Source organism: Scardinius erythrophthalmus (assembly GCF_964197995.2).
Source record: "Scardinius erythrophthalmus genome assembly, chromosome: 8".
In the NCBI taxonomy this organism is placed as follows: Eukaryota; Metazoa; Chordata; class Actinopteri; order Cypriniformes; family Leuciscidae; genus Scardinius; species Scardinius erythrophthalmus.
This window is the reverse complement of record NC_138228.1, coordinates 2,045,265-2,060,302: the sequence shown is the minus strand read 5'-3', so window position 1 is coordinate 2,060,302 and position 15,038 is coordinate 2,045,265. Positions and strand designations below refer to the sequence as shown.

The 15,038-nt window shown below is 39.8% G+C and overlaps 1 protein-coding gene across 1 annotated transcript in view; it reads left to right on the top strand.

Moving 5' to 3' along the window:
- Nucleotides 1-15,038, top strand: part of hcn4 (hyperpolarization activated cyclic nucleotide-gated potassium channel 4) — a gene marked incomplete at both ends in the record, with an annotated part of 101,933 nt that overhangs the window by 24,466 nt on the left and 62,429 nt on the right. The window contains one exon of the mRNA XM_081373003.1: nucleotides 8,603-9,026. Coding sequence (XP_081229129.1) covers nucleotides 8,603-9,026 — 424 coding nt within the window. The remainder of the gene's footprint in view (nucleotides 1-8,602; nucleotides 9,027-15,038) is intronic.

Genomic DNA, 15,038 nt, shown 5'->3' with positions numbered 1-15,038 from the left:
TCTCTCTCTCTCTCTCTCTCTCTCTCTCTCTCTCTCTCTCTCCTGTTTTCTTCTTCTCTCTGGATGTGTGGGGAATTCATAGTCTAACGTCAGAGGAGTGTGTCGAGAGAGAGCGTAGCCACCGTAAATACTAGATGGAGTCTATTTCTGTCTCGGAACATGAGATTGACTGTCAAATGCACACACATACTGTACGCAAACACACTCTCTCTCTCACACACACACACACACACACACACACACACACACACACACAATGTATGCAAACACACCCTCTCTCTCTCACACACACACACACAAACACACACACACACACACACACACACACACACACACACACACAGTCATGCATGCTCACACACTCACTTACACTCACTTACACACACACACACACACACACACACACACACACTCACTTACTGTATAGAGCATGTTGGGGTTTCTATCCTTAATAAAATATGCATGTACAAAACATCTAGTACATGCACACAAATGTTTCTTGCAAACTTGACAGAAATGCCATCAGTAACACGTAATCAGAAGTTCCTCTACCTATGAAATAAGATCCGCCTCAGCAATTAGATTTAGAGAATTCGTGTTTATACTTTAACAAGCTTCATATTTAAAATAACAATTAAAATTGTCCATAATTTTGCACATTCACATCTCTGAAAAGCAGTGGTGGAGGTTATGCAGAAGTGTTATTTTAGTAATATTTTAAATATATCTATTTACCTCGAATTTAATTTTATTTCAGTTTTAGCAATTATAATACTTAAACTTAAACATTTCTGTTCATTATTTCTTTCATTTCAGTTTTCATCTGTTGTTTTATTTCATTTCAGCTTTATCAAAAATTATTTTTAATAGTTTGTATTAATTTGAGTTAACAATAACAACACTGTTACACTGTGAATGCGATTAATCTTTATTTTTATCATTATTTTATTCAGATTTAAATTGAGATATTTGGGGTGAGCTGCTCCTTTATTGCAGTTCTTAATCATATATAAGTTAAGAATCAATATTTGATGTTTCTTCTATGTGAAATAAGAGTATTATATTATTTTATATAGTTAATAGATTAGTATATTGAGTTCATATTGAGATCTCTGATGTTTGTTTGCAATTTTCAATTTTGTATATTGGCAAATATGAGCATAGTTTGAGACATCTGGGGTTTTTTTTCTCAGGAGAAACATCTTTAATCTCATTTAAGAGAAACATTTTTATTATGTTTTTGAACTACAGATTTTTTGTATGTTCACTTATATCAGACGAGTCAAGTCACGTTCATTTCAATAGCGCTTTATACAAACATCTTCACATTAATGAACTGGAAAACAAAAGTATTTATGTTCACAAATACAGTTTCAGCTGTAAAGCGGCTCTAAAAAAAGACAACATAGTAATGAATCCATGCAATTTAGTTCAGTTATGTTTAATAACAGTGTAAGTGTTGTAGACCAGATAAGTTTGAACAAATGTTCTTATTAAAGTTACTGGAAGAAGGTTTGTTCAGAACTAGAGATTCACCGATGCATCGGCCAATAATCTGTATCAGCCGATTAAAGTTATTATTTTCACTATTGATTGTTTAAAAACAGATGATGATTATATCCTATCAATCAAAAAAAAAAAAAAACGTGTCAGACTGCAACTCATACTGTGTGTGAAGGAAATCAAGGGCAAGTCAATGCGACAATAACGCTCTTACAGTTAAAAATGAGCGACGTTAATGCAGGCTTTATTTGACCCTCTGAATCACCCGTAGTTCAAGACAGGGTTGCCAGATCTTTTTTTTTATGTTTTTATTTATTTATTATTAAACATTTACTTTCAGAATATGAAAGTGAAGAGCCATAAGCCAGAAAAGAGAGCCAGAGGTTCAGGGACTGATAAATATTACATCACATTTGAATTCAGATAAGAAAGAAAGAAAGAAAGAAAGAAAGAAAGAAAGAAAGAAAGAAAGAAAGAAAGAAAGAAAGAAAGAAAGAAAGAAAGAAAGAAAGAAAGAAAGAAAGAAAGAAAGAAAGAGAAAGAAAGAAAGAAAGAATAAAACAAAAAAAAAAATATGAGGAAGTATCAATTAAAAACAATTCTCCCCACAAAACATAAAATAATAATGCAAATAAATAAATAAATAAAAATGATACAAAAACGCAAAAAAATGAGCATAATGGTTGCCAGATCTACGATTTTTCCTACATTAAGCATTACTTGTAGCACCTTCTGTCCAATAATCACAAAGAGCATTGTGCTCTGTTACTTCTGATAAGAATCAAAGTCCCAGCTTTCAAATTCTGTACATTTGATCACGAAATTCAAACAATAAATGGCGTTTTGATGCTCTTAAATGTGACGTAACAGATCGCTGTATAGCGCCTCAATCTTCTCTTCCACTTTAATGCAAATTATATTCCGAAAAACATGCATGAATATCAGAAGGTATGTTGAAAGATACAGTACAACTTACCGAAATCCGTATCATGCCTCATGTAATCACTCCATCTGTGTTTCAACCGCAGAAACACGTCAATAAAACTGCTTGAGAACAATATCATGTTGCTTTTACCTCAGGAAAGTTAGCCAGTGTTCACAGTTCCTTAGTTATAAAAACATTAGAGAAGAGCATATTTACTGTTAATTATATATATATGTTTGAATCAATTTGCCATGAAGAAGTGTTTATGAGTTGTATACAAACATTTCAGCTTTTATTTGAGTGTAAATATTATGGGTCCTATCTCGCACCCAGCGCAATTAACTCTGTACACCGACGCATGTATCATTCCTATTTTGCACCCGACGCACAGCGGACTTTTCCCTCCACAGACGCACGTCGGTAAACTAGGAAATACATTTGCGCTCCCGGGGGCGGTTCAGCGAAAAGAGGAGGCGTGTTCCGGCGCAAACGTTCCCTGGTGCTATTTTGCAGTTTCAGAAAACAATTCCGTTGCGCATGTTATTAATATGCTATTTTAAGGGCGCATGCTTGGCCATAATCAATGTAGCGTGTGCACAACGCGCATAAACTTTGATTCTCTCATCTACACACAGACGCAGCAGTTTCCATTTTTGCAAATCATACATTATTACAATAGATAGATAGATAGATAGATAGATAGATAGATAGATAGATAGATAGATAGATATATAGTTTATTATAAAAGCATAAATCTAGCTTACACATTTACCCAAATTATCATATGCCTGTTTAACTGAAGCTAATCTGGGTGTGTTTCTCCATCCCCAATGTCACTTCTCTGTGTTTTACGGCCCTGACGAGAACGTCGGTCTCCTCGGCTGTGAACCGCTCCTGGCAAATCCGCCGTTATAATAGCAATCCGCCATGGAACAAGCACGCCTGCTCTTAAAGGGAATGTGAGATGACGCTCTGATTGGTTTATTTCACTTTACGCCCAAACCACACCTATGAGTATGAAGCGACTTCAGACCAACACATTTTAGATTTGCGTCGAGATCCGTCCACAAAGTTACTTGCGTTTCATGTTCGATACTTGGTTTCAGATCGTTAAAATAGGGCCCTATATCTGAATATAAATAGCAGTTGAATATAGCTCTGTTGTTGATTTTAATCGGTGATCGGCTAGTGATCGGCTATCGGTATCGGCAGAGAAATTTAGTGTCGGATTACATCATCGGGTCCAGATGACCGAGTTAAAGCTGTCAACACGACCAGAGAAAATGTCAGACTGACAGAAAATGGCAAATGTCGATCACACATTATCTAGTGTGTGTGTGTGTGTGTGCGCTGGGGAACACTGAGGTTGAAGAACAAATGTTGCGAGTGTGCCGTTCCTGTGACGTGTGTGACGTTCTCCTGGGTTTCAAACCTCAGCGAACAGTGTCAGAAACATCACACTAAATATAACACACACCCTGACAGCGATCCGAACAGCCGGATTCCCTCGCTACTTTGAAGAATTCCAATTACTGTCAGTGTTTTCAGTTGTGTGTGTGTGTGTGTGTGTGTGTGTGTGTGTGTGTGTGTGTGTGTGTGTGTGTGTGTGTGTGTGTGTGTGTGTGTGTGTGTGTGTGTGTGTGTGTGAGTGATCACAGCTCAGTCATTACTGACAGTTGTGTGTGTGTGTGTGTGTAATTTCCACTTTAATTAGTGTGTATTCAGGATGCTGTGATTCATCCACAAATTGCTTAAAGAAACAATAAATAAACTATATTGAACGGCGGGGGTTTGAATTTCAGAGGAAAATCTTCACAGATACGAGCAAATCGAACCGCTTTCGCTTTAAATTGGCTTTCAAACTGACGATGGATTTTTATGAGCTGCCTAAACTTGTGAGGGTAAATCAACCAGAACCAGACAAGCCGTTCACAACGCTGACCTTCTCTCTCTATGCAATCTATAGAGGCGTGAGGATATATCGCCCAACAACAGAGCCAATCTAGATTCAATTACCAACTGGGCCAAGAGGGCAATTTATGACTAAACACACACACACACACACACACATACACACACACACACACACACACACACACACACACACGCGTGTGTGTAGATGCTCCTGAGGACGGGAGAGGTCGCGCTGCATGTATTAAACTCCTGTGTTTACCGTGGAGAACGCTGAGGAATTCAGCCGCATGACTTTCTGAACATAATTCATCGCTGAAATCTCAAGTGCATCCCGCTTACGATTCATAAGATGAAATCCACAGCGAACAGAATATGAATTTATTGCAGAAAAGAATTTCCTTTAGTCACAAAGGTGTGTGCATGCATTTGCATTCTGAATAATTATGCATCATAGTCATGACCATGTGCTGTGATTTATGTGAGCTCATGAAAAACTCTGGATTTGAATTTATATGCTGCTGATTATGTATGAATGATCAGTGTTACAATTCAAAAAGCTGTTTGTCTTGTATTCCAGTACAAATATCTATTCATTCTTAAAGGTGCAGTAAGCGATTTCTGAGAAACGCTGAAAGTGGATCAGACTGAGCAGCACAACACACTCGTAGCCAATCAGCAGTAGGGGGCGTGTCCACTCATGATGGAGATGAGAGAGAGTGAGCCAATCAGCAGCAGTAGGGGGTGTGTCCTCTCATGATGGCGATGAGAGAGAGTGAGCCAATCAGCAGTAGTAGGGGGTGTGTCTACTCATGATGGCGATGAGAGAGAGTGAGCCAATCAGCAGCAGTAGGGGGCGTGTCCACTCATGATGGAGATGAGTGAGAGTGAGCCAATCAGCAGCAGTAGGGGGTGTGTCCACTCATGATGGATATGAGAGAGAGTGAGCAATCAGCAGCAGTAGGGGGTGTGTCTACTCATGATGGATATGAGAGAGAGTGAGCAATCAGCAGCAGTAGGGGGTGTGTCCACTCATGATGGATATGAGAGAGAGTGAGCAATCAGCAGCAGTAGGGGGCGTGTCTACTCATGATGGATATGAGAGAGAGTGAGCAATCAGCAGCAGTAGGGGGTGTGTCCACTCATGATGGATATGAGAGAGAGTGAGCAATCAGCAGCAGTAGGGGGCGTGTCTACTCATGATGGCGATGAGAGAGAGTGAGCCAATTAGCAGCAGTAGAGGGCGTGTCCACTCATGATGGAGATGAGTGAGAGTGAGCCAATCAGCAGCAGTAGGGGGCGTGTCTACTCATGATGGAGATGAGAGAGAGTTAGCCAATCAGCAGCAGGAGGGGGCGTGTCCACTCATGATGGATATGAGAGAGAGTGAGCCAATCAGCAGCAGGAGGGGGCGTGTCCACTCATGATGGAGATGAGTGAGAGTGAGCCAATCAGCAGCAGTAGGGGGCATGTCCACTCATGATGGATATGAGAGAGAGTGAGCCAATCAGCAGCAGTAGGGGGCGTGTCTACTCATGATGGCGATGAGTGAGAGTGAGCCAATCAGCAGCAGTAGGGGGCATGTCCACTCATGATGGATATGAGAGAGAGTGAGCCAATCAGCAGCAGTAGGGGGCGTGTCTACTCATGATGGCGATGAGAGAGAGTGAGCCAATTAGCAGCAGTAGAGGGCGTGTCCACTCATGATGGAGATGAGTGAGAGTGAGCCAATCAGCAGCAGTAGGGGGCGTGTCTACTCATGATGGATATGAGAGAGAGTGAGCCAATCAGCAGCAGGAGGGGGCGTGTCCACTCATGATGGAGATGAGTGAGAGTGAGCCAATCAGCAGCAGTAGGGGGCATGTCCACTCATGATGGATATGAGAGAGAGTGAGCCAATCAGCAGCAGTAGGGGGCGTGTCTACTCATGATGGCGATGAGAGAGAGTGAGCCAATTAGCAGCAGTAGAGGGCGTGTCCACTCATGATGGAGATGAGTGAGAGTGAGCCAATCAGCAGCAGTAGGGGGCGTGTCTACTCATGATGGAGATGAGAGAGAGTGAGCCAATCAGCAGCAGGAGGGGGCGTGTCTACTCATGATGGAGATGAGAGAGAGTGAGCCAATCAGCAGCACAGGGTTCCCACGGGTCATGGAATTTCTGGAATGTCATGGAATTTTAAAAGGTCTATTCCAGACATTGAAAGTCAGGGAATTTTATATATTTTTTGTCCAAGTCATGGAATATCAGGGAATTTAGTTTGTTGCTTTAAATTTTAGTTTCCATTTATCAAAATGTAATTTTTTTATACCGATTTTTTTTATCGCGCTGTTTCAGACATCTTTCTACGGAGCCCCTGAGGAGACCTTTGCAAAAATAATAAGACGGGCTTTGATTTGATTGTCTGCTATATATTTGCTTCTCATTTATTAAATGCAGGCAATTGGTTGATGAAAAACATATTATAATTAAGATACAATTTATACAAAACGAAATTCACTTTAAAGTAAGGCTTTCCTACAAAATAAAACAGCTCGGTGCTCCGCAAAACAGCAGCCTGTTTTGCCGTTCATTATAGGTCATGGAAATTCATCTTTTTAGTCAGTGAAAGTCAGGGAAAAGTCAGGGAATTTGACATTTGGTTTAGAGTGGGAACCCTGGCAGCAGGAGGGGGCGTGTCCACTCATGATGGATATGAGAGAGAGTGAGCCAATCAGCAGCAGTAGGGGGCGTGTCCACTCATGATGGAGATGAGAGAGAGTGAGCCAATCAGCAGCAGGAGGGGGCGTGTCTACTCATGATGGAGATGAGAGAGTGAGCCAATCAGCAGCAGGAGGGGGCGTGTCCACTCATGATGGATATGAGAGAGAGTGAGCCAATCAGCAGCAGTAGGGGGCGTGTCTACTCATGATGGAGATGAGAGAGAGTGAGCCAATCAGCAGCAGGAGGGGGCGTGTCCACTCATGATGGATATGAGAGAGAGTGAGCCAATCAGCAGCAGTAGGGGACGTGTCCACCAGGCTTGTGCAAAATTCAGAATTTCAGAATTGGTCTCCATTCAATTCATGAATTGGAATTTGAATTGAATTTACTCCGCCCCACAGGACGTTGAATTGAATTTGAATTGGAATGACAGGAAGTGGAATTAAATTCATGGCAATTCAAAGAAATTCCACACAGTCACACAACAGAAAGAATGTGTTGAGTCTCGCATACATTCAGTGTTAGGAAGGTTACTTTGGAAATGTTATTGCTTACTGTTATTAGTTACCCATTATAAATGTGGTTTGGATTAATATATTTGGATAACTTTATTAATGCAAAGCAATTTCGTTTTAAGTTGATTAGTAACTAATTGAATTAAACAAATTACCTCAGTAATACAACTAAATACAATATAGAAATGGAGTCATGTTCCATCATGTTCCACAAAATTACAATTATAATAAATCAAACTTAATTATTTGTTCTGTGACTAGAGCTTTTAACATTCATTGCTGGGGGAAAACATATCATTTTAATGTAATCTGTACAAGTAGTTCAAACTAATATCATTTATAATGCAATCATGTCTGACATATACTGTAAAGCTTCATTGGTAAACACTTCACTTAAAATATGTATATGAATTTCTTTGAATTTTTATTGAAATGCAACTCTGCTTCCTTTAATTCAAATTCAAATTGTAATTCTAGATCCTGTTTTTGACATCAATTCAAATTCAGTTCAAATTCAAGAATTGAATTGGAATTAAGGAGTCATTCTGAATTCAATTCTGAATTGTGCACAAGCCTGGTGTCCACTCATGATGGAGATGAGAGAGAGTGAGCCAATCAGCTGTAGGGGTGTGTCCACTCATGATGGAGATGAGAGAGAGTGAGCCAATCAGCTGTAGGGGGCGTGTCCACTCATCAGGGGAAGGTGTTGCATAGCGTGTTCATTATTTTGGGGGTGGAGCTATCAAGATAGGGGTGTGGTCATTTGGGTAGGGGATGGGGCTTGTTTGTTTTGGTGATTTCAAATATCAACAGTGTTTTTTTAGAAATTGCTTACTGCGCCTTTAAATACGATAAGTTTTGTTTTATGAAAAAAATATCAAAATGAAGTGAGGGTGATGCATAAAGGAAATAATATCGGTCAATGGGTTCTGAAAAACAAACTTTTTTTTCTTTCATAATTTAATGCGATATCCCAAAATGTGCATAATAATAGGTGGATGGAAACAACATACAACATACTTGTGTCATTCTGTCCCTCTCCTCCAGGTTTTACTGGGATCTCACCATGCTTCTCCTGATGGTGGGAAATCTAATCATCATTCCCGTGGGCATCACCTTCTTCAAAGATGAGCACACGCCACCGTGGATCGTCTTCAACGTGGTTTCCGACACCTTCTTCCTCATGGACCTGGTGTTGAACTTCCGCACCGGGATCGTGAAGGAGGACAACGCCGAGATCATTCTGGACCCTCAGCAGATCAAGATCAAATATCTGCGCTCCTGGTTTGTGGTGGACTTCATCTCCTCCATCCCCGTGGACTACATCTTCCTCATCGTGGAGACGCGCATCGATTCGGATTTCTACAAGACGGCGCGCGCTCTGCGGATCGTACGCTTCACGAAGATCCTCAGTTTGTTACGACTGCTTCGACTCTCGCGGCTCATTCGCTACATTCACCAGTGGGAGGAGGTGAGTGGACACTTCTGAGGGTTTGTTCACCGCGCTTAAATGTGATAATAATGTGATCTGCACAGCAGTTTCATAGTGCAAGAGGACGGAGGAATGGAGTAATATGCCCCTTTTCACAAGATGTAATATAAATCTATGGCGTCCCCAGAAAGTGTCTGTGAAATTTCAGCTCAAAATTCCCCCCTGATCATTTATTATAGCTTGTCAAAATTTCCCCTTTTGGGTTGTGAGTAAAAACGCGCCGTTTTTGTGTGTGTTTCTTTAAATGCAAATGAGCTGTTGCTCCGCCTCCGTTCAGAAGAGGGCGGAGTCTTTATACAAGCTTCAGAAACTCCGGCAATTACAAAACAGGCCAATCTCACTCATCCAGAATCCCAGAATAACCAGTAGCGAGTGCAGCCTTACGGAGAGACTCAGGAAGAGTTTCTGAATGTTAGTGGAGTTACACTGATCATCTCATCATCATGTTGAACTTCTCCACAAGTGTCCACAGTTCCTGAGGTGTTTATAAGACAGCGGTGACATATTCTGGTCTATAGTGTTCAGTGCTCGTCTGTGCTCAACCACAGAACAGTTTCAGGCTCTGCTGGATCTTCATCATTGCGTTAGAACTGGTTTCACTGTTAGAACTGGTTTCACTGTTTTAACTGGTTTCACTGTTAGAACTGGTCTCACTGTTAGAACTGGTTTCACTGTTAGAACTGGTCTCACTGTTAGAACTGGTTTCACTGTTAGAACTGGTCACTGTTTGAACTGGTCTCACTGTTAGAACTGGTTTCACTGTTAGAACTGGTCACTGTTAGAACTGGTCACTGTAGAACTGGTCACTGTTAGAACTGGTCTCACTGGTTTCACTGTTAGAACTGGTCTCACTGTTAGAACTGGTCACTGTAGAACTGGTCACTGTTAGAACTGGTTTCACTGGTTTCACTGTTAGAACTGGTCTCACTGTTAGAACTGGTCACTGTAGAACTGGTCACTGTTAGAACTGGTCTCACTGGTTTCACTGTTAGAACTGGTCTCACTGTTAGAACTGGTCACTGTAGAACTGGTCACTGTTTGAACTGGTTTCACTGTTAGAACTGGTTTCACTGTTAGAACTGGTCACTGTTAGAACTGGTCTCACTGGTTTCACTGTTAGAACTGATCACTGTTAGAACTGGTCTCACTGTTAGAACTGGTCACTGTAGAACTGGTCACTGTTAGAACTGGTTTCACTGTTAGAACTGGTCACTGTTAGAACTGGTCTCACTGTTAGAACTGGTTTCACTGTTAGAACTGGTTTCACTGTTAGAACTGGTCACTGTTAGAACTGGTCTCACTGTTAGAACTGGTTTCACTGTTAGAACTGGTTTCACTGTTAGAACTGGTCTCACTGTAGAACTGGTCACTGTTAGAACTGGTCTCACTTTTAGAACTGGTTTCACTGTTAGAACTGATCACTGTTAGAACTGGTTTCACAGAACTGGTTTCACTGGTTTCACTGTTTGAACTGGTTTCACTGTTAGGACTGGTTTCACTGATGTCGCTTGCAAAACCACATGACGGCACCGTGTGTGTAAACGTGCTCATTAAGGGCCGGTAATATTAAATAAGATCCTCTTACTACGTCAGATTCTAATAATAATATTTTGTATTATTTGTAGTTATGTACATATCTTATAATAATTCTATAAAATAATATACACAATAAATTAGCTTCTCACCTTCAAAAACATCAGACAACACTGCCACGAAAATTATAATACATAATTTATTTAATAATAATAATAATAATAATACTGTTGTCATTACTTTTATCATTCTTTTACATTACTTTTAATAATTTTATAAAATAATCTAGTCTTGTTCATTCAGTTTCATTGATGTACTGAATATTGATGTCATGTTAACTTAAGTTAAGTTAAATTCTACGGTGAGTATAAGATGAATTTTCATGCTTGCTCTTCATATTGAGATCTCTGATGTTTGACTGCAGATGTTTGATTTAGAGACTTGGCAAATATGAGCGTAGTTTGAGAAAATGTGTGAGATTCGCTCTCCGTGTACACTGGTTGTCTTGTAGAAATGCTTGCGAAATAGAAGAGATCTCGTTTGACACAGAAATGCAGCATATGTTTCACGACTCTCGTTTCCAGCCGTGGAGGTTTGGCAAAAATCGAAGTGTTGAGTCTTATACGTATCAATTAATGAATGTTTCAAAGTAGAGTGCTAACATTAGCCTGTAATTTCCTCTCCTTCTCTTGAGGATTGGTTTGGATGGTGATTACAGTGATGATTAGAAGGGTTCCTCTCTCTCTCTCTCTCTCTCTCTCTCTCTCTCTCTCTCTCTCTCTCTCTTTCTCTCTCTCTCTCTCTCTCTCAGTGGTGAGAAGTGAAGCTGTAGATGCAGCTGGTGTCTCATTTAGTCGAGCCGTGTTCGTTCTCATGACAGCAGGTCACACACTCTCCCATAGAAGCGCGCAGGATTCAACAGATCCTATTAGAAGTGTGCAAAACATGTTAGAAGTGCAAGAGACTTAATAACATCAGTCTTAACAAATCGTGAGATCGTTTCAGAACTGCATTTGTAAAGCTGACGTTTACATCAATGATAATGTGACCCTGGAGCACAAAACCAGTCACAAGGGTCAATTTTTTTGAAATTAAGATTTATACATCATATGAAAGCTGATTAAATAAGCTTTCAATTGATGTATGGATTGTTAGGATAGGACAATATTTGGTCGAGATACAACTATTGAAAATCTGGAATCTGAGGGTGCAAAAAAATCTAAACATTGAGAAAATCTCCTTTAAAGTTGTTCATTTATGTTCACGATTGTGTTGCATTCACTCACACATAAAAAAAAAAAAATAAAAAAAAAAATATATATATATATATTGGATATCCAGACCTAAATCTGAAAGATTAATGGTCTGGCATCGACTAATGAAACTCGGCCGGCTCGAGGGGCGGCACCAAGCATGCATTTGAAAATCTCACTGCACACCATTGGATAACACTACGACCAATCACAATAAGCCCCATATGCTTAGCTACCAGCGGAGCTAACTGGTACATTAGACTCTTACCATATCCGGTCGGCGAAACAGCAAAAACGCCCTTCTTGCAAAGGAAGGATTCGAGCGGCGTCTTCTGTTCCTCTTTTAGATAAAAAGCCAAGTCTAACTCGTTCATTGTAGCGGCCAAAGCCGTTTCACACAACTGGTGTTCATCCATAGCCATCTTGCAATGTTTACTAATGACTTCGACATCGCAGCGCTGTCGTCATATCGCCTCCTATATCAGATAACCCGATGTGATTGGTGCAGCTCGGATACAAGGGCATATTTAATGAGCATCATTACCTGACACCAGAGTAACTCGCAAGTACAGTAAGTGTGTGTGTGTGTGTGTGTGTGTGTGTGTGTGTGTGTAAGTGAGTGTAAGTGAGTGTGTGAGCATGCATGACTGTGTGTGTGTGTGTGTGTGTGTGTGTGTGTGTGTGTGTGTGTGTGTGTGTGTGTGTGTGTGTGTGTGTGTGTGAGAGAGAGAGAGAGATGAGAGCCGTAATGTGTGACAGAAAGAGAGCGGAAAAGGAAGGCCATCGCATTAAAAGTGTAATATAAGGGAACAGTTCCTGCTTTTAGTGTAATGATATCTTGACTGTCATGAATAGTGATTATGATTTGATGTAGAACAGCTATTTTTTTTCCACTGAATGATTAAGAGTAAAAAAAATAGTCACTTCTGGAATTTACTACTGTTCAAAAATTAATACTTTTATTTAGCAAGGACAAATTAAAATGAATCAAAAGTGACATTTGTAATGTTATAACAGATTTCTATCTTAAATAAATGCTGTTCTTTTAAAAAGAAAAGTATCATGTTTTCCCAAACAAGACTGTTTTCAACATTGATAATAATCATAAATGTTTCTTGATCATCAAATCATCATATTAGAGTGATTTCTGAAGGATCATGTGACACTGAAGACTGGAGTAATGATGCTGAACATTCAGTTTTGATCAGGAATGAATTACACTTTAAAATACATTCACATAGAAAACAACAGATTTTTCACAATTTTTACACAATTTTTGATTTTTAATTCTTATGCATTAAAGTTTTGGACCTGACACGAGGAAAGCTAACTTTTTTGCTTCTGATAATCTCAATCTAATGCATCCTCTTATCAGTATTTCCAGCTTTTGTCGTAGCATCTCCACCCTGGACAGTGTCCTCAAGCAAGTCTCTCTCCTGCGAGTGAATCCAGTTTGTCAGCGTGTTATTGAATCAAGCTCAAATGAAGGCTTAATGACTCTGGATGAGATGGCCATCAAAACAAACCTCTCTCGCAGCATCCAGGGGCGTCTGAGGACATCACTGGGAGTATTAATGAAGAGGGTGTTTTAAAGAGCTGAAACACCCCCTTTAGACCATGTTGTAATGACAAAGCTTAACCACTTCTCAATGGCGAGAGTTTGCAACATTAGCATGAGGGATCGTCTGAGGCGTTCGTGTTGCTGGACCATCTGTGTTTGTTTATTGAGTGGAGGCAGGGAGTCCATCTCTATTAGGATCTGCATCAGGGATCGTTCTGATTTATGGCTCGTGTCGCTTTGATTGGATGTTCTGGATGGGAAGCATAACGTCCAATATGGTGCACAAGTCCCTGAGGTTCTTCAGTGGAAGACTCGAGGGGTTTTCCTGGTTCTGACTGCTAAAACATAACATAACAGCTCTAGTCTAGTTTGGAGTCACAAACCCTGTGGAAGTTTATTTCTGTCACAGAATAAAACATTTTAAAAGATAATTGCGACTTTTTATCTTATAATTGCGAGTTTACATCTCACAATTTTGACTTTATTCTTCATTATTGCATGTTATAAAGTCAGAATTGCGAGGAATAAACATGCAATTCTGAGAAAAAAGTTCGTACATCTTTTCTCAGAATTGCGTGATATAAAGTGGCAATTGTGTGTTATTAAGTCAGAATTGTGAGATATAAAGTCGCAATTCTGACTATATAACACGCAATTGCGACTTTATATCATGCAATTCTGACTTTATAACTCACAATTGCTACTTTATATCATGCAATTCTGACTTTATAACTCACAATTGCTACTTTATATCATGCAATTCTGACTTTATAACTCACAATTGCTACTTTATATCATGCAATTGCGACTTTATATCATGCAATTCTGACTTTATAACTCCCAATTGCTACTTTATATCATGCAATTCTGACTTTACAACACACAATTGCGACTTTATATCATGCAATTTTGAATTTACAAAACACAATTGCGACTTTATATCATGCAATTCTGACTTTATAACTTGAAATTGCTACTTTATATCACGCAACTGCGACTTTATATCACACAATTCTGAATTTATAACTCACATTTGTTACTTTATATCACGCAATTGTGAGATAAAAAGTTTTATTTTAAAAAAATTTATTTAAAATTTTATTTTATTTAAAAATTTATTTTGTGGTGGAAACAAGCTTCCATACAAACCTGACATCTAGGTTGAGATAAAGTCCTCAGGAGGGGTTTAGCTGCATATTAAGAGATGTAAGAAGGTTTACCAGCATAAAAGGCAAGCGTGACTTGTGTAATATAAATATGCACACAGCAGGTGGGCTCTAAAACCATGTAAATAAAGACTCTACAAACACCCTCAGCTTTGCATGGCAGGTTTCTGAACATCTCCTGTGAACTACTCTATTCATTTCATGTAGTATTCAGTTTGTATACTGTACAGAGATTTCTGTGTGCGTTGAATATGTGTATGACCAACTACATGTGTTCAGCTTGAGAGTCTCCACTGGCCAGGTAACATCTGACTGACACCAGCTGGAGGTGGGGATAATCACTGGCTGTACCATCTCAGTGACCCTCTTTTCGCTGGCCATGAATATGCTGGTCAAGGCAGCTGAAACTGAGTGCAGAGGCCCCCTGAGCAAGGCTGGAGTAAGGCAACCTCCCATAAGAGCATTCATGGACAACCTC